This window comes from Castor canadensis, chromosome 12, assembly GCF_047511655.1.
Source record: "Castor canadensis chromosome 12, mCasCan1.hap1v2, whole genome shotgun sequence".
Lineage (NCBI taxonomy): Eukaryota > Metazoa > Chordata > Mammalia > Rodentia > Castoridae > Castor > Castor canadensis.
In genome coordinates this window covers 108,883,736-108,904,538 of record NC_133397.1, presented here as the reverse complement: position 1 = coordinate 108,904,538, position 20,803 = coordinate 108,883,736, and the positions used below count along the sequence as shown (strand labels likewise).

Genomic DNA, 20,803 nt, shown 5'->3' with positions numbered 1-20,803 from the left:
CTGTCTTATCTCTCTTGTGACACCCCAGTATCTTAAAGATATTTGGAACAGGTAGTAGATGGCTCCTGATTGCCCCCAACCATCAAAACTGCTGTGAGTGCACTTGCTCTGTTGTGTCTCTCACTCAGCAGGTAAAGACAAAGATGGTCAGACTACCTGTCCTGTCCAGGGTGCATTCCATCAGGGCCTGTCTGCCAAAGCCTGGAAATGAACGCCATAGTTATTAAACCTGGTTAATCTAAAATGGATTCGGATTACTCTTCTAATTTACCATTAGGCAAATGTACCATCTATATGTTTGCTTGAAGTAGATCTTTGCATATTAAGCAATTTTATTAAAAAGAATTTCCAAGAGATCTGTGGGATTTTTTATGTCTTTATTCATTAAAAGATCTGTAAACATGTTATACAAATTTTGAGCAATTCTTTTTTAAACATGACCAGAATTCACAATACTTTACAAAAGCAAAATACAACAAACCTAAGGAGAGGAAGCAGCTTCAGATTGCAGGAATAAATTAATACTCTCATCCCTGAAGCAAAGTCTCCCCACGGAGAGATAGGCAGGATCCACCACAGTAAACCCTTCTAATCCCATTTTATAAACACCCAATTACTAATTGTTCCCTCAGGGTTGGAGTGTAAGAAGAGTATAAGGGCAGAAGTCTGGTAGGAACCCCACTAGGGTAAGTTGCTTAAATCAACATTTTAAAAGGCAGGCTCAGTTCTGTTCCCTGGACCCACATCTGTAGGAAGTATATTACACAGCACCAGTCTTAAGTGGTGTTTGCTTCTGATTCATTCAAACATAACTGAATAGGTAATAATGACAATACTGTGCAAGTCAGTAAGTTGTGTGACAATACAATTTACAAGGCTTTGTAAGTTTGAGTATTTTCTATGCCAGCTAAAATCAAAAGTTGAAGAAAACTGACATTTCCTATAATATTAAGCAATGAAAACTGCACCATTAGTGACAAATTCTTTCAGTACTACTTTACATATTAAAGGGTTGGGTGATTCAGTGGCATATGCTCAGGAAATGTTCATATTCTGAGTCAAATTTAATTAGCAAAAATTCCAACAATTTAAAGAAAATAAAAAGTCTTGTGATGCATGAGGCCCTGTGATTTATCCCCAGCACCACACACACACACACACACACACACACACACACACACAAAAGCCTCCTATAGGCACTTGTAGTTTAAAATCCCTTATCCTCAGAGCTGAGAGGTGGCCCCTGTATACTTAATAGAAAATTTTTTAAATAGTTATAATCTTACAGAGTTCAAATTTCCATCCACAGGACTAACCAAATTTCTCTGTTCATAAAAGTCAAGTCCTAGCTTCAGTTCTATATCAATTGTATAACTGGCCAAGATTATTTAGCCTCTTTGAATTCCAGTTTCATTATTAGTAAAGTTAAAAGGCAAATATAAAGTTGATTTAAGGCCTGGATAAGCTGACATACATACATGCATCACAGTGTGGCAAATGGTAGACACTAAAAAACAAAAGGTAGTTCCTATGCCCTTGAAAGGACATTTTTCATATTAATTATAATTCTGCAAAGTTTAATGTTGATACACAAAGAGCAAGCTACTCAAAGGCCACACACATTGTGGAGGAAGATTTCTATTTCTACAAGGTATTCACCGACAGCACTAAAAAGTAGGGCTTCTACATAAGTCAGATTCCCCTAGATAGGATATTAGACCAAAAAAAAAAAAAAGACCTATATGAGCATATTGGAGTTTACAAGTTCAAACAGCCCATGGGCTTAAAGCTGCCATGTTTCAATGATAACTATGTGTGGAAAGCTAGTGTTCTCCATTTCTTTGTGCTCTCTAGTACCTTTGAAAACTCAGCATTTCTCATTGTACTTATCTGTGACCTGTTTTCTTTTAATGCAACACCAACAAGTCTTTCCCTTGAAAAAGACAACTGCCTTCATAGACTAAGCACAAAACACAGAGAATAAGCCCAACAATCAAATAGAAAAGGCTACTGTAGGACAAAATTGGAGGCAAAGTAGTGTCTCCAGTGATTACACAGCAGGAGAGAATCCTCCTCTGAGAGCCTGGCTGGCTGCTTAGCCTTTTAAAATTTCAAAGATTTTGTAGAATACTTCACAGCATCTTGATCTTTGGACAAATGTTTTTGGCACTTTCAGTTCTATTTAGAATAAAAGCACAGATTTCATTTCTTCTGCAGAAATTTCATCTTACTTCCTGAAAGGAGAGAAAAGTAGAATGAATTCTCTGTTTTCATTTATTGTACATTATTTGAGACAAGGGATTAACAACTTAGTCACTCAGAACAGATCAAGAGTTAAGCTGTCATCTCAAGTATTTGGTTTGTATAAGTGTCCCTTGAAGGCCCATGTGTTGAAGGCTTAGTCCCTAGCTTGTGGCACTATTGGGAAGTGGTAGAACCTTTAAGAGATGGGGACTAGAGGTAGAAAGTCTGGTCGTGGGTGTTTCCCAGCAGGGATATTGAACCCCTTGTCCTTTCCTGTTCCTCTTTGCTTCCTGGCTGCCATGAAGTGAGCAGATTGCCAGCCACATGCTCACCATGATGTACTGCCTCAACACAGGCACCAAATGCAACAGGGACAACCAACCATGGACTGAAACATGCAAAACTGCAAGCTGAAATAAGCCTTTCCTCTCTTTAAGTATCTCTGGTATTTGGTACAATAACCAAAAGCTGACACATCAAGCTATCAGTTGATGTGTTTAACCACCAACCTTCCCCCAGGTGTCTAATTATAGAGGTAGAAAAGAACTCAAGACATAATCTAATCCAGTGGCTTTCAACCCTGATGACAGGTTAAGATCACCTGACTTGGGAAGAGGAAAGAGACTAGTGGGAGGGGGAAGGGAAAATAAGTAAGGGTAATGGGGGGTGAATATGATGAAAGTATAACATGTACATGAATGAAAATACAACAAAACCCCTTATTTGGTACAATATATGCTAATAAAAAATAGGAAAAAATAAAATCACCTGGTTTATTTCCCAGGTGATTAACTTCCTGGAGCTCAGGGGAATTTTTTTTTTTTACGCTCCCCAGACATTATCATCAGTGGAGGTGAAAACCACAGATCTAATCTAACCCAATGGTATAAAGATGAAATAATAGCCCAAGGCATAATTTGTCCATGATCTCTCAGCTAGTTAAGGACAGGACCTAATTAGGGGTATATATTTTAAAGACCAGTATAAACACAATGGATATAAAAGTTAATCATTATTTTGTGTAGCTATACCACTTCTCTTTTATATCATACTGACTCATAATTGAAAAATCATAAACTGTGTTTCTTTTTATTTATTTATTTGGTGGTGGTACTGGGGTTTGAACTCAGGGCCTCATGCTTGCTAGGCAGGCACTCTACAGCTTGAGCCACTCCAACTGTGTATATCTTTATGAGGCATAAAATTAGATTTCCCAGACACTCTCTTTTGCTTCAGAGTCCAATGCAGGGTGGAAGGTATGGCTCTGAAAACTCTAAAATTATATGAGAAACTGATTTGATGCTTAAGTACATATTTCTGGGGAAAAAAGACAGTTTTTATAAGATTCTCCAAAGCCTTAACCCTGAATTGATTAATAATAATGATAAAGAAACTGATACCATAAAGGGATAAATCACGGAGCTTCACCTAGGGAAATGGCTCCACAGACCACTCTGACAGGGAATCCCAACCTCTGAGACAAACAAGCTTTTCTCCCACTTTGGAACTAGGGTCAAAGTTTCTGGTCAGCCTATCTGAAGTTACACTGCTGATCTGACTCTAAAGCCTTTGTTATAGGCTTGTTTACAGCAAAGTTCTTTTTCAGCCACATTTATCTAACAGAAAAACACAGCAACTCACCAAGACTCCGCAAAATTCTATTCACCCCACTGGGTTCAGACTCAGGAATTGTTTCCAAATACTGAAGAGCCCGGACCTCAAACAAACCTATGAAGAAAACTCATGTTGGTGAAACTGTCCAGCCCTTAAGACTGCAAATTAGTTAAATAAAGTAGAGGGGAGCATGTTGCAGGGCTGGGAATTGAATCCAGGGTCTTTTATATGCTAGGCAAGCACTCTACCACTGAGCTACACACCTAGCCTAAACTCGGTTCTTATTACTGGTTTATTAGTTCTATGGCTAAAACAACAGCACAGAACAATTCATTACCATAATAAACAAGTCAGATTTTGAGCCCTTGCAGCTTTATATGGTTTTGTTTTTGTTTATATTATACTCAAACCTTTCAAGTACTCATCAAATAAAGAGGGAGAAGGAGATAGGATGTCGCTCGGTGGAAGAGCACTTGCTTAGCATGTGCGAGGTCCTGGGTTCAATCCCAGCACCAAAAAAGAAAAGACAAAAAAAAAAAAAAGAGAGAGAGAGACCAAAGAGGGAGAAATCTGATGCAAACTGACCTTTAACCCCACTTTTCCGAAGTTCTCGGTCCTGGATAAATCCTGCAAACATCTGTGTCTCCATGAAGAGATCTAGGAAGTGGCGTACACTTCGGGAGGTATGGGACTTACGAAATGGCTCCCTTTGGAATACACGCTGTCCACGCTCAGTGACAGTCATGTTCAAAGAATAATGTCCCACAAGCTCCACAAAAAACCTGACAAATGCTTCAGACACCAGAGAATTGAGTGTCACATCTGCATCAAGACAAAGGGAAAGAAAAGAAAAATTTAAGTTTGTGTATTCGGGACCACTGACTGTAGTTATGGCAGTTATGCCTGAGAAGTCATAGATGAAAGGACTGAGAGTAAGGCTAGGAATATACATTCGTAGCTTTTGTGCACAATCCTATTACCTGCAAAAAGCAAATGGCTTGTATCCTGACCTTCATTTTCTTCTTGCACGTAATGTGCTGAATCTTGCAACCTGGCTTGCACATCTGAGGTTTCACAGTAACTGCTCTTTCAAAGGCCATCAGTGAGAACCAAACAAACTTAACCTTTCTCATTTTACCCTCCTTTAACTATGCTTCATTTGTGCTCAGCACTTCCTCACTTCTCTCATTTCTCACAACTTCATGCTCTCCTTGTTTCCTGGTTCCCATCCTGCCTTTCTGACCAATCATTTGTTTTTCTTTCTTCATCCTCTTCCTGAGTATGGTCCTCAGACCACTTCTCTTCAACATTTCCTTCCATAAAAAGCTAATTGGCACAGAGGTAGAGCTAGCTATGTTGGTAATTTCCAGTCCTAGATCTCCAGCCCTGATATTTCACCTTCTACATTTTTTTTCCCCAGCACTGGGGTCTGAACTCAGGCCTTCCCACTTGCTTTGCAGGCACTCTTACCACTTTGGCCACTCCAACAGCCCTGTTATGTGTTGGGTATTTTTGAGATAAGGTCTCTTGAACTATTTGCCTGGGCTGGCTTTGAACAGAAATCCTCCTGATGGGCTAGGATATAGGTGTAAAGCACCAGCACCTGGGTTTACCTTCTACATTTTTAGGTTGTCTATGGATGATCATCATTTCGGCTGTCCCATAAATTCCATTTCTCTAAATGTGGTAGGATGTGAATCAATTAAATAAGACATACCTAAAACCAAAATCACTCTTAATTCCCTACCAAATCAGTTTCCTTCTCAACTTTCCTATCTCATAATGTACCAAGATTATTTCATAAAGATAATTTATTGAGTGCTTAAAACGTGCCAGGTATCATATTAAGTGCTTTTACAGTTATAATAGTCTAATGAGGTAGGTATTATTCCTCTTTTACATCTCAGGAAACTGTGATTGCAAATGGTCACAGAAATTGTTCAGGGTCTTCCCATGTGGTAAGTGGAGATGCTGGACTCCCAAGTCAGGTGATTCTTAACAACTATCATCTACTATGCCTTCCAGGCTGCAGGCTGAGAGCTCAGATTCTCCCCTTTTCTTCCATATCCAAATAGTATCCTGGCTGGCCTTGAATTCATGATCCTACTGTCTCTGCCTTCTAAGTGCTGGCACTGTAAGTGTGTATCACTATGCTTGTTACTGCTCTAACTCTGCTCCTTCCCTAATGTTTCCACCAGTAAATAGCCTTAGTTTTCTCATCTGCGAAAATGGGATTACATAGTGATACCTGCTTTACAAGGACACTATAAGGATAAAATAAAATGTATGCTAAGTGCTTAGTATAATGCCTGGTACAGAGTAAGTACCCAATAAATAATATTTGCCCATTTATTCAAAAATACTTATTGAGTACTTACACACTGAACACTGTTTAAAATGTAGAAGGTAAAGAACAAAATGAAGCCATTGCTCCCAGAAGCTTATATTCCATAGGATAAAAGCTGTAGGGGAAAAATGAGACAAGGAGAAGAAACAGCAAGCACTAGGGAAAGAGGTACAATTCAACAGGACAGTAAGGAAGAACTCCGTGAGAAAACATGTAAGCATGGATATTCAGAAAGAAATGGTAGGAGCTGGCTAGGTATCTGGGGGAGTAGCATTCTGTAAATGTAACTGAACAAGTGCAAAGGCCCTGAAATAAAAGGGGACTAGCATATTGAGGATCAACAAGGAAGCAGATTATAAGACTTTCAAGGTTCAGGCAATCAAATGCTACTTTTGTCTACCTTTTAGCAGAGTGTTGGGCATTCCACAAATATTTACTGCCTTAACCTTAAGACCTCGGCCCACTTGTCTCATACCTTGTGAAAAATTCTGCTCATGAACCAAGATTTCATTTCGTTCTTCCAAAATCTGCATCAGGGCAGCCTGAAGTTTAGGTGGCAGAATTTCATCTTCATCAGATACCTTGAGAGAAATAACTGAAATTCTGTATGAGCTTCAAGGCGAAAAGTCTCAAAAGTTTATCAGTTCAACCTCCCCAAATTCTACAAATGATTTGTGTATCTTTTGGCTGAACAGTCAGTCTGGAGTTCTCTTTTCTACATGTGTGTATATATGTATCTCACAAACATCATGGATTTTACATATATATGGACATTATATATATAAACAATAGTTAAAAATAAATATACCATGTACAAATTTTTGGCACTTCTTTTTTGGCGGTACTGGGGCTTGAAATTAGGGCCTCACACTTGCTTTACCACTTGAGCCATGAGCCACTATGCCCACCCATTTGGCACTTTTTTAAACCAAATCTCTCATCTTCAAGTCTCCTTCTATGTCTCCTAGATCATTCCCTAAATAAATGTTATTTCAAATGTGATGAGTTAATTGATTCTGAAAAAAGATCAAGTCCTGGAAAATGTTCTCATTCCTTTCATCCAGTGTCAATGCTTACAAATCCATATACAGTTTACATCCAGAGGGCTTCTCTGAGAAGGCTTCACATTAACTTCAATATCCACTAGAAATGACCACTTGCCTCTACTATACCTATTTGAATTTCTATTATGCCATTTCTAAAACTTTCTATATATGCCACCTTGGTCTATTAAGACCAGAGTGCTTAAACTATGTTTTACTACTCATATTTAGATTCTGACTGCCTAACAGAATATCTAGAAATATTCAATGCTTTTCTTCTTGTGGTGCTGAGGTGGGAACCCACAGTCTTGTGCATGCAAACCAAGCACTCTATCACTGAGCCACATTCTCAGCTTAGTAAACGCTATGGGGATGGTTACTTCAAATGAGAATGACTTTTATTCTGTTTCCTTCTTCCTTCTTTGGGATAGACAGCTATAAATCCAAGCCAAATTTTTCAGGTCAACCTTGTATGATTGGCTACAGTGTCAATTCACGTATGGGTGGGAACTAAGTCTTTCCCGAGTTATTTTCTCTAAGTACTCTCATGTATTTTCTGTTCAATTATATACAGAGAGACCTATATCCCCAAATATTATGTAATCAACATCTTTGTCACTCACCTCCTGTAAGAACTTGTCTGCACAAAGATCAACTATCAGCACCTATGGAATAAAGGAGCCAGGCAGGTTCAACCAGAGACATTCTCAGACAAATTACATTACACTCTGCTAGATCACCATGGGTGTTGATTCTTTCAGGCAATGGGAACAGTTTCAAGCAAAATTTACTCCACATTGTAGCCCATTTAAAAGCTGACCAATCAGAACAACAAATACAATGAACAAAATAATGATGCACACACCTGTAGATTAAAAAATACAAGGCCAATGTAACAGAGTAGTATGGGAAGAATAGCCCTGCAATAAGTGGAACAGGAAGGTATCCATTAAAAAATGACTGCTACTTCACATTATGCATAAGAAAATTAAGTATAAGGTGCAGTCAGAAACAAAAGTAAAGGCAAACTAATAAAGGAGAAAGAAATCTTCACTAATATAAAAAATTTAAGTAGGTCACAAAAATCATTAACATAAAAGAAAATATTAACAAATTGAACCACACTAAGATTAAGAACTCCTTTGCATTAAAGAACTGAAAAGGCAAGGCCCACACAGAAGCTGGTTTTCAGAATATAAGACGACATCTTGGGCTGGGGAGTAGCTCAGTAGTAGAGCACTCACTTAGCATGTGTAAAGCCCTGGGTTCTACCCCCAGCACCGAAGAAACCCCCAAGTCAGTAAAAGGGAAAATAATCCAGTAGAAGGACAGGATAAGGGAAGGAAACAGTACGGGTTGAACAGGATGGAAGTACGGTATATATCTGAGTGAAGATAGCGTAGTAAAACCCACCAAACACTATTTTGGGGAATATAATGGTGGGGTGAACTTGTTCAAAGTACACTGTACACATCTATGAAATTATCACAATGAATCCCCTTGTAGTATTTATTAATATACAGTTTAAAAAGAAAGAATGTAAATTTTACAAAAGATGATATTCAAATGGTCAATAAACATAATCAACAATAATCAGGAATGCAAACTGAACTACAGTAAGAATACCACTCCATACCCACCAACCTGAGGAGGATAAACTATACAAATCCATGGCAATACTGGCAAGGAAGTGGAGCAACAGGAGCTCTTAAACACGCTGGAAGTTTAAACTGGTGCAACCACTTTGGAAAACAGTTTGATTCTACTCACTAAAGTTGAAAGTATGAAATTGAATTGAGCCAGCAATTCAATTTCAGAGTATATACCCACAGAACCTTGATGCATGTGTGTATAAGAGTCATGTACAAGAATATATAACAGGAGTATTTATAATAATCTTGAAGTAGAGACAACTCAAATGTTCATCAACGTAAGAATGGATAATAAAACTGTGGTACATTCACACAATGGAATACAATACACAATTAGAATGATCCAACTATTGCTAAATCAATCTGGATGGATCTTACACGCACAATGTCGAGTCAAAGAAGACAGACAAAAACTGTATTATATGAATCCATTTATATCAAGCTTAAAGCCAGGAAAAGCTGAATTACTTTGTTTAGGGACACATGCCTAGCAGATAAAACTATGAAGAAAAAGAAGTAAACGAACACCATAAAAGTCAAGACAGTGGTGACCTTTTGTGGGGAAGCTGAAGGGGCCTGAGATTAGAAGAAGGTGTAATGGGGATTTCTAGGGTGCCAGCACTGACTCCATTGCTGTAGTGTTTCATCCATTCCAATGTTGTATTACATTAAGTGTTCACTTTGTGATAATTTGCTAAGTTGTATATTTTGTTAGTTTAGGGCCCTTATCTGTATGTGTGCTATATTTGAAGCATTTTTTATTTGGAACAATTGCTAAAAATAATTTTTAAGCTAACCCAGAATAATTTTTATATCTGACTTAAAAAAGAAAACACTATCCTTCAGAATAACACAAGAATGAGCTCATTGCTCACCACTATAATTAAGAGAGCTTTGGGTTCATGTGAACTAGAGAATTTTTCCACTTTTAATAAAAAGGTACTAAAAATATGCAGGCATAATAAATTAGTAGCTAACAGATTAGTTAATAACAATTCTATACTCTTGAAAGACAAGTCAGCTTCATCTGCCAGTGCAGAAGTAGTTTCCATTTATTCTGTCTTACCTCCTCAATGGGTAGGTCCTGGAGCTGTGGTAAGGAGCAAGAAAGGATTCCAATAAGGAATGGAGTAGGTGAGCACACAATGTCAATCATAGATGCTGGGAGGACTGGGATGTAGGTGTGCTGCCAGGTGAATGGATATAATGTAGCTACCACAGCGTGGCCACATTTAGACAAGGTGCTAGGCAGAGGACAAACAAATGGTGTTTCTTACAGTGCCACATATGTAGGACATTTCAGATATTATGTTTAAGAACTACTAGTAGATGCTAGATAATGTTCACAGATTAACAGCCCTGTGAATACACATTAATTTTTAACATTTTAAAATTGTAACTTAATTTACTGAAAATACTTGGTCTCAATTCAGCTCTTCTCCATAATTTATCATGCTAAAAATTAATGTTCATGTAGAAAAGAAATACCAGTTTTTGTTGTTTTTAAAGAGATGGGGTCTTGCGAGCCAGAAAAGTGACTCATGCCTATAATCCAAGCTACTCTGGAGCTAGAGATCAGGAGGATCATGGATTGAGGCCAGCATGTGCAAAAAGTTAGTGGGATCCCATTTCAGAAAACAAGCCAGGCATGGTGGTTATACCTGTAATCCCAGCAATGAGTGGGGCATAGGTAGGAGGATCATGGTCCAAGATCAGTTCCAGACAGAAGCATGAGACCCTATCTGAAAAATAACTAAAGCAAAAAAGCACTGGGGCCATGGCTCAAGTGATAGAGCTCCTGCCTAGCAAGGCGAAGCCCTGAGTTCAAACCCCAGGACCACCAAAAAATGAAGGGAGGAAAGGGAGGGGAGGGAGGAAGGAAGAGATGAGGTCTTGCTATGTTGCAGGTGCCCAGGCTGGCCTTGAATTCCTGTGCTCAAGTAGTCCTCTTACCTTAGCCTCCCAAACAGCTGGGAATACAGGTGTGAACTATTGTGCTCAGCTAGCAGAACTAATTTTTAACAACAGTTTAAGCAAAATGCATTTAGAAAAGAAATCTATTACAAAAAGATACTGTTCAACCTAATACAAAAGAATATTCTATTACATTTGGCATTATTCATGTCACTTTAGCCAGTAGGTAATTGAGGGACTGGTTCTAGATTTTTTTTTTACTACACCTAATTTGTTTTTAAACTGTATTTATTTTACTTTCGGCAGTACTGGACTTTGAACTCGGGACTTCACATTTGGTAAGCAGGCATTCTACCACTTAAGCCATGTCCACAACCCTACTATGCCCAAATTTTAAAACACTAAGAACAAGAGAAACACCAGCACAAAGTAATATATTTCAGCTCTTTCTTACCTGAGGCTATTAGCAACAAAGATTACCCTCCGCTCCAGAAGGAGCGAGGCACAAACCCGGATGAGATGACACACACTCAGGCACTTAAAAAGACACTCAAAATCCACGTGTTCCAGTCGTGAGTCTAGTGGTCGGCAGAGTTCAATTGACTGAAAGGCAAGAATGTGAATCAGGAGGGCTGATGTTGGAAAACAGCCCCTAATGACAACACTGATAAGTCCTTCTCATTCTTTCCTCAAATTCAGGAAAGAGAATCTGCTACAAAGAGTTTTTAAGGCTGCCTACACTAATGCCAATGGTCTACGAGCTTACTTTTTTGTGCAGTAACATTCTGGTAAAATCATTCCATCTGACAATAACATGTGTAATTGTCATTTATCACATTGAAATTGTCACTCCAGGGGGGCCCAATCTATGTTTGGTAGGAAATCTTTGGGTCTTGGGTTGAAGTTCAACTGTCTCACAGATTAACTGGATGTTTCTTCAGTGCCTTATGAGAATAAAAAATGTTATTTGCAGTTTGTGGAAAAGAGAAGTATTACTCTCCTATAGGCCTGTTCTTTGCTGGCTATTAAATGCCTTCAAACTGAGCTAACTTACCCCATCTCCAGCTCCAGGCAGGTGACTCTTGACTGTGATGGTGTGTCCAGGAGCTGGGAAAGGAGCCTCTATGACACTTCGCATGAACGGGTACACAAGGGCAGGAGACATCTCTCTCCTCTTCTCCACTTCATCCAGAATCTACATGCAAAATGTATCATTTCATTATGGACTTAGTTCAAAAACACAAAAGAATCCAATTACAGAAACTGCTAAACTGGACATACACACTTGAAAACAACAGCATTAGAATTTGAGATAGACAAGCTTTTGCCATCAATATAAGTTCACTACAGCATCATAGCTTTTGGGGGTATCTTTACAGTCCCCAAGAAAAGTTACTAACAAATCAACTAATTTTTAGAAGAGAAGCCTCTTTTCATTTCAGTAAGGAAGGGGTAAGTGACGTCACACTGACAGTGAAATCCTGCAGTTTAGGTTCTAGGAAAAACATGAGACAAGAAAAGCTTCAGGCTGTGTTCTTTTAAAACTGGGAGTTTTAGCAAATCAATAACAATAATAAAGCAATGGTGGTTGGTTTCAACATCTAAGTTAAAGCCACTAAGCCTGTGGCTCCTTATCTACTAACAGGGAGCGTTTCTAAAGTAGCATGTTGAAGTCCATGCCACCTGACACTGGCCAGTGAAGTCATGAACAACAAAAACCTCAGTACCCAGAGAGTATCACTTTCTCAGAGCCCATTCTTCACTCACCTTTGAAAAGAGATTGAAGCAGCCTAGGCGACTAACCATGCAGTATACCTCAGGAAGTCGCCTTCCTTTGCCTTCTGGCTAAAAGAAAAGAAAAATCAAGCAGCACAAGTGTTTGCTAATTTGGACTATTAATACCCTTTTTAGCATTTGTTTTTCGATGGGGTCTTGCTATGTCGCTAGGCTGGCCTTGAACTTCTGGACTAGGCAATGTTCTTGCCTTAGCTTCCTGAGTAGATGGAACCCCAGGCTGTGCCACCATGTCTGATTTCTTTTAATATTGTTTAGTATAAGGCAGCACCTGAGGCTCTGAACCCAGTGATCACTGAAGGATGAAGGAAGTGCTACAAACCACAGCATAATTTATTGTCGGTTTATTAGAGGCACCTAAACAAGAAGAAAACCCTAAAATGGTTGGCAAGTAACTCAGAGCTTCCTCAATTGGCTCACTGTACTCTATTCTTCAAATACACCACACTGATACTCAGCCACTATGTCCATAGTTACGTTCTCTATTACAAACAAATAAATAAGTGAAATAAATCATAGCCCTTCTATTCTGGAACACTCCATATAGGTCACCTCCACTTTGCTCTTGCTGTGTAAAGCTTCTCTAATACACAGATCTCTAAACAGACCTTCAACTCCTTCTGAAGTTCCTAGTCTGACCCTGTTGACCTTTGATCAACTCTCTCTGTGGCATAGGTCTGGTACTTACCAAGAGCTTCTTACAGTAACCAAACCATCGACTTCCATCTTCTCCAGTCAAGACAAAGGAGAATGTTTCACTGAAAAAATAGCCCATAGTTACAGTTACTTTGAGCTCTAAACAACTGCTTATAGCATTCCTCAGGGAACAAACAATCAAAAATTGGGGTACAGTATCAATCATTTTTTGATCTAAGAGAAGACATTAATATTACATTCATTTCAAGTCACATTCTTCATAAGGTAAGTTTGGGTCTTGAGAATATATTCCCTTATGCTGGAGTGAGTGAACAGGTAAGGGATAAGCCGTTGGTGCTGTTTTCTTTCGTATTTATCTACTTTAGCTATCAATCAATCCTATTTTCCTTTCATTGACTGTCCAATTTAGTCATATGTATAGGCAAGCTATAAAGGATTTTGATATATCCCATTTCTTCCTTGTAAATTCTATTTAGTCCTGAGATGCCATACGTATGGAACAGTGATAGAAAAAGATTATATCCTTAATATGTAAAAATCAATAGGAAAATAGAAACTACTCATTAGAAACAGGGCCAAAAGATAAACATAAATGATTTATAAACAGAACACCCCAAGATGTTCAAGAAAGAAACTCATAATAATCAAAATCCCCCAAATTTAAATAATGAATAATATATAGCTGTATATGGCCAAAATAAAGTGTGGAAAAGACTATGCTAAAATATTTACAGTGATTACAGAGTAACCAAGTTGTGAATGATTCCTAATTCTGCTTTTCATTTATTCTCCTATATTTTCCAAATATACTAAAATAAACATGAATAAGCTAGGGGGAAAAGCCAGCCCTGGAGAAGCCAGGCCACAATGAAAGAATCTGGTTATGTGGTCAGCAGTGGAACTGACAACACAAAAGCATCAACGCTGACAGCTGTGAAGTGCAGAGTGGGGATCAAAAGAAACTGCTCATGGGAGGTGGCAGCTAGGTCTGAATGTGGGCAGGGTTACTTAGGCAATGGTGGAGACTATCATCCAACAGGTCATAAGCATGAGACATGTTTCACTTAATCAAGCTTTTCAGTCTAAATAACATCATACATATACTTTAGGGTTCATTGTTGTTTGTTTGTTTTTTGTACAGGGCCTTGCTATGTTACCCAGGCTGGCCTTAAAACTCATGGGCCTTCCAAGTAGCCAAGTCTACAGGCCTGCACCACCATGCCCAGCTCAATAATTAGTTTCAAGTGAAGCAGTTACCTATTTTTAAAAACAGAGTTCAGAGATGATGATCGTTTATTAATTTAAAATGGTAATTTCCTATAAATACCTGGAAGAAAGTATTGAGTGTTTCCCTTCTCAATATACTCACACCTCCCAAACTGGAGTCTCCCTCTGCCGAGTTCCATGTGAGACATATAATCTAGTCTATCAACTTGAAGGAGAAAAAGGCTAAGGCACTGTTCTGTTTTCTCTGTTTCTAGGTCTACGGTCCCAAAGATTAAGTCATTTTTTGTTTTCTGCCCACTTTGGGCCACTTCTTATTGTATGTAAAGTGGACCTATTTTTTTTCTGCAGAACTGGCAAACTGAAGAGACTCTTAAACTTGTTTTCTCTTTCTCACTGAAATTATTGTTTTGTCTTTTTCAAGCCCCACATAGGAAATGTTCTAATTTTGTTTCTTCCTTTCCTCCCAGTGAATCCTTCATCTGCCAGTGTTCACATGGTTTACTCCTGGCTCTATCCATTTCTCAAATACTCAGATTCTATTTTTGCAGTTCCAACACATAGAAATCAGAAGAGGCACTCCATTTACCTCTTGAGTTCTGAAGTTGGCACCCAGTCCTTTGAATCAGGAAAACAAAATTTTGGGATAACTTTAAGCCTCTCTTCAGTGTCTTTGGATTGCTTATAGCCATGATCGCCCTGAAAATATATAACACCATATGCGACATTATTCTATGACAGTGGAGAACAGAAATAAAAACCTCAGCCTGGTCTTGGGAAAAGAGATCTCTGACAAGCCTGAGCAGATGTTTCTCTTAGTGTGGTTTTGGACTGCTTAACAAAACAGGAAGAAGAAGACTGGAAGTCACTGAAGATGCACTGAAAACATTACAGATGGAAGAATACTATTTTTAAACAGAAATGGCACCTGTGGGAGACCCTATAATTTCATGTAAGGAAGATGGTTGAAAAGAGATTTTTATCTAGAGGCAGAATCTTAATTCAGATTCACACACTAGTATTCACACCCAGTATTTTTATGAATCATAGCACATAAGATAAAAATCCACTCTACAGTATTACTGAGAGCAAAATGTAGTCAGCTCAGAATATTCTCTAATCAATAATCAGGGATACTTTGAAAATGCAGATGAATGTTATTTAGAAAAGATACAATTTTTAGAATTCACCCCATATATAATCATTTTCCTTAGCATATAATTTTTGCTAACAAATTACTGGTTTGCAACTTCCTGTAAAATTTTAGCATGGAAGACTCTTGTAAATGTGTGGTATTGTACTTTAAAAGACAGCCTAAATTTAGTTAAACCAAAAGACATCCAGAAATTAGTACGACTGTCCTCTTATAAAACAATCATGTAAGTCTAGCTATCATATTGTTTTTAGATAATCAACAGAAGTTACTGTCTTCTACTTTCTTAAAAAAAAATGGCCATTCTGACTCACATGGATTTTAAGTTCTTAAAAAACGGAACAATTCTGGGCATAGTAGCTCACATCTGTAATCCTAGCTACTTGGGAGCTGGAGATCTGGAGGATCAAGGTTCAAGGCCAGCTTGGGCAAGAAGTTCATGAGACCCTCATCTCAAACAATAAAAGCTGGGCATGGTGGCATGAGCCTGTCATCCTTCAGGGAGCATAAATAGGAGGCTCTGGATCCAGGTCAGCCTGTGAGGCTCTGGATCCAGGTCAGCCTGTGTGTAAATACAAAACACATAAAGCAAAAAGGGATGGTAGTGTGGCTCAAGCAGCAGAATACTTGTCGTGTGAGAGGCCTTGAGTTCAAACCCAATGCTGCATAAAACACACACAAGAGAAGCATCAGGGTGAGGGGGTTGTAGCTCAATGAAAGCACTTCCCTAGCATGTGCAAGGCCCTGGGTCCCATCCCCAGCTCTTCAGAGGAAAAATAAAAAAAGGAAACACATGTAGCAAATTTTTACTTGCATCATAGTCTATAATTTTTATTTAAATGAGTCACAATTATCTTCAGTCAAGGCTTTCCACAACAGAGACCAAAAGGGAACTATTCAGGATTGGCTTTCTCCCCCTACTGATGAGTTTCTGAGGTACTAAGTTTACTTAGAGACATCCCCAGTCACTGCCAGAGTTGACCAAGTACTTTGGTTCTGAGTCTATTCATTCAGGCTTAGTATTCTCTCTCCAATTTAAAGACTAATCAGAATCACAGGAAAAAATTAAGCTCCTCTTAATTTCTGATAGGAAATTTGATTTCTCAAGGCTATCTAGATTATATTATTTTAGACTATTATACTATTGTTTTCCTAACCAATATACTATGACACTGTGCCCTCAGACTACACTGAAGAACTTCATGGGAAATTAAACTTGTGGACTTACTTATTACAGAGATGTTTTGTTTTCTGAGACAGGGTCTCACCATAAGCCCAGGCTGGCATTGAATCTGAAATCTTTCTGCCTCAGCCTCCTGAGTGATGGGATTACAGAGGTGCGCCACCATGGCTGGTGCTGTTGAAGATGTTTTCTTAATTTTCTTCGTGGTACTGGGGTTTGAACTCAGGGTTTCATGCTTGCTAGGGAGATGCTCTATCACTTAAGCCACTTCACCACCCCTTCTTTGTGTTGGATATTTTCAAGCTAGGGTCTCTCAAACTATTTGCACAGGTTGGCCACAAACCTCAATCCTTCTGATCTCTGCCTACTGAGTAGCTAGGATTATAGGCATGAGCCATTGGCACCTGGCTGAAGATGTTTTAAAGGTGAGAATCCATGCAGGAAATGCCTCTCAGATTCTAGAACACTTGTGTTTCACTAACATTTTTAGCTAAACATATAACTCAGGGTTATAAACCCAAAGTCCCAAAGTGAACAGCAGATAACTTAAAAAAGAGAAGAGTGTAAGTCGTAAGTTGAAAAGCAAGTAAGTGACCTACTTAAAATGATCACTCATTACTGGGGCACAGTGCAAAATTAAAATATGGGGCCTATGTTCAAAGAGCAGGAAAAATTTAATATAAAATGCATGTCTTTGTCCTTTCTCCTGTGGTCTCTCAACCTGTCCTGGGGTTTTATTTGCTATTTAATGTCATATTCCCTAGGCTCAAGTATGGCAGGGGGTGGGAGTGCAGTGCAGACCCTCACAGGCACTCAGGGGCTGGGGCCTGTGATCTAGTGCACAAGTGGCCCACTAGCTTCTACATTTCCTCTCTGGCCAGCAGCAGAACTGACAGTCTGCTCATGGCAATTAGGCAAGCCCCAGGGGTTATAGGTTCCACACAAGGATGTACTCAGTACGTGGACTGGGGATGGTGGGAAGGCTGACCTCTACCAAGTTGTCCACTTAGTAAATGTGGCACCACCAGTCCAGAGGAGGAAGGGATGTCTCCATGCATTGTGTGGAGACACTGCAGGGCAACACCCACTTGATTCCTAAACCTTCCCCATGCCTATGCCCAAGCCCCTTCCAGGGACAGAAGGTGGCAGCAGTCACTTTGTGGAGATGGAAAGAGAGCCCAGGGGATTAGGTTTTAGCAATCCCATCCCAGGGGATCAGCAGGATCAATAGGAGGCTGTGCATGAACCAAACCCTTAAGACCTTGACACAGTCAAACTGGCCAATCAGAGTTCAATTTAAAAAACATAAATTTCAAGATAAAATTATTAAGCACATCAAGACTGTGACTTCAGAGCATTAAACACCAAGTGCAGGGCTCTTCCCAGCGAGCGGCACTGTGTGACTGCATCGACCCATGAAGTCCTGCTCTTTCCAAAGCTTCAGTCAATTCCTGACACTTAGGAATGCAGGTTAAGTGTTGGCAGTCTTTCCAGTTTCTCAGGAAAGGCACAACTACAAACTTGTATGTGAAATTTGAATTTTTTCTTTTGTGGTGCTGGAGATTAAATGAACTCAGAGCCTTGCACAGGAATGATATTCCTAGTCCCTGAAATTTGAAAACAAAAATCACTGATGTTGGCTAAGAGTGTAACTCAGTAGTAGAGGGCTTGGTTAGAATGCAAAAGACCCTAGGTTCAAACCCCATCACCACCAATATATGAATATATATACATATATATGTATATAATCATGTACATATGCATATAATACATATGTGTATATAACTGATGTCATTTTTACAAAGCACTCTGCAAATCCAAAAGAAACAAATCTGTGGGTTCAATTTGCTCACAAGTTCAATTACCTCTGTGAAGCAGGGATTAAGAAAATGTTTCTCACTTTCATCATCTAATATTTTTGTACTCTTTTCATCTAATCCTGGAAAACAGTAGGCATTTTTTAAACCAATGGATGATTTTTGTTTTTTTGTGACAGGGGCTCTCTCAATGTGGCCCAGGCTGGTCTCAAACCAGTGATTTTTCTACCTCAGCCTCCAGAGTGCTGGAATTACTGGTGTACACCACAATACTTGGCTGAATGAATGTTTTTTTTTTTTCAAAAATGGAAGAACAAACCAAGTAATAGTGTTAGTAACAGCAAAGCTGGGCACGCCTACAATCCCAGCACTCGGGAGGCTGAGGCAAGATTGCCAGTTTGAGGCCAACTCTGACTAGATAGCAAGACTCTATCCCAAAAAAAAATTAATAATAACAGCTACCATTTATCAAGTGCATACTGTGTGCCAGGAACTACATGAGGCACCTTACATGTACAAGTTCATTAAGCTTTACATGTGTTATCTCATTCTGTCCTTACTAACAACAGATAGCATTACATGAAGAGTTCACTTACTATATGATGAAATTGTTTTAAGTGCCTTAGAATTAGAATTAGCTCATTTAAACTTTACAATGGCTTGGGCTGAGGGCGTGGCTCAAGGGCTTAAGTGATGGATTGCCCGCCTAGCAAGCTTGAGGCTGTGAGTTCAAACCCCAGTACAGAAAGAAAAAAACAAGCTTACTGTAGCTCAAATGGGTAGATACTATTCAACCCCATTTTATAAATGAAGGAACTCAGGCATAGTACGGTTAAGTACCTGCTACACAGCCACAATGCTAGTAAGTGGCGAATACAGTGCTGGCTCAGAATCCATGTAATACCACACTACCTGATTCTGCAGCATTCTTCTTCCTCTCACTAGGGAGGAGAGATGTGAGGCTTTGTAATTTGCCAAATTACTAGATGTAAAACCAAATATAAAAAACTGGCCTGGGTATAAGCTTGGTCCCTCCTCCCCCTATTTGCCTATAGCTTGTGCCTCATGTGAGAGGCCATCAAGTCACTTACCACCTACTACACCAAATACAGTACTGGTAAAGGCTGGGTGAGATAACAAGCAGGAAGACAGGACATAAATCTGCAAATCTGCATAGCACACAGAAACTTGCCCAAATGCTTCTTGGCCTCCTTGCACCTACCTTGCTAGGGAACTGCTGTATGACTTGGGGAATGTAGCTTGTTCCTGATGGCTTCTTCTGTAGAGATACCACCACAAAAAGTTCAAATAGCTGCTGCTCCTGCAGTTCAATAAGATCCCGCTCCAAGGTCTGGTAGTGAGGATTCCTCTTGGAAGACTGCTGCAGCTGTGCTAAGCGCTTGTGGCGATCTGTAATAAAAGCAGCCCTAGAAGTCATCACTCATGTAGGACTAATCTTCACACAGTCATTGCTGAATGAATGTTGACCACCCAGTATCTGCCATACAGACATTCCAGTTTGGGTTTTGATGCATTCAGAGGACAAGCACAGACCTTTGCAAGTGCTGCTCCTCTGACCAGCAGTGGGACTGACATTCCATGTCCTAACCAATATGCTACGTATGGCTAACATGTTCTCTATGCTATTCTATCTTTTATGGCTGCACACCAGAGCACATGGAAAACAGGTGGGAAAATGCTAGACTGACAATAAATGTCAATGCTGGGGAGTCATGGTGGAGAGGAAGATTTGACTTAAAAAACAAACAAACAAACAAAAGCAAAAAAAACAAACTTGAGTCCTACAAAGCCTAAGTATAGAAAGGGGTGAGTCTGATAACATTAAAACAATAGTTATGCTCACATTGAAGAGCTGGCCTTTTCTCTCCTTGGCAAATATTACTAACAATGGATATGTGCTTAATTAATAAATGGTGCTACATTCAAGAGGGAAAAATGAGGCTAGAAATGTAGCTCAGTGGTACAGCCTGAGTGGTAGTGGCCTAGCATGTGCAAGGCTCTGGGTTCAATCCCCAGCAATACAAAAAAATAGAGGAAGCAATCACTATTCCTCAAAAGAATGAAATTACAGAAGCACTGTACTGACTGGCTTATTAAAATTTTATTTTATCATTTTTACATTTACTTACATGTATATACA

At 39.2% G+C, this 20,803-nt stretch overlaps 1 protein-coding gene across 4 annotated transcripts in view; it reads right to left on the bottom strand.

Annotated features, from left to right (window-relative positions):
- Positions 1 to 363: 363 nt before the first annotated feature.
- Positions 364 to 20,803, bottom strand: part of Dennd2c (DENN domain containing 2C) — a 72,768-nt gene continuing 52,328 nt past the window's right edge. For 3 of the 4 annotated variants that reach the window (XM_020178935.2, XM_074050701.1, XM_020178934.2), the window contains 12 exons: positions 19,865 to 20,052; positions 15,079 to 15,188; positions 13,297 to 13,366; positions 12,582 to 12,659; positions 11,869 to 12,009; positions 11,269 to 11,417; positions 9,967 to 10,144; positions 7,872 to 7,913; positions 6,681 to 6,786; positions 4,444 to 4,680; positions 3,886 to 3,972; positions 364 to 2,234 (listed from right to left, as the gene is read on the bottom strand). In XM_020178935.2, the coding sequence (XP_020034524.2) occupies positions 2,203 to 2,234; positions 3,886 to 3,972; positions 4,444 to 4,680; positions 6,681 to 6,786; positions 7,872 to 7,913; positions 9,967 to 10,144; positions 11,269 to 11,417; positions 11,869 to 12,009; positions 12,582 to 12,659; positions 13,297 to 13,366; positions 15,079 to 15,188; positions 19,865 to 20,052 (1,418 nt within the window). In that variant the 3' untranslated portion in view covers positions 364 to 2,202. Of the gene's footprint in view, positions 2,235 to 3,885; positions 3,973 to 4,443; positions 4,681 to 6,680; positions 6,801 to 7,871; positions 7,914 to 9,966; positions 10,145 to 11,268; positions 11,418 to 11,868; positions 12,010 to 12,581; positions 12,660 to 13,296; positions 13,367 to 15,078; positions 15,189 to 19,864; positions 20,053 to 20,803 lie in introns of those variants that run through there. The other variant, XR_012439909.1, reaches the window with a different exon arrangement.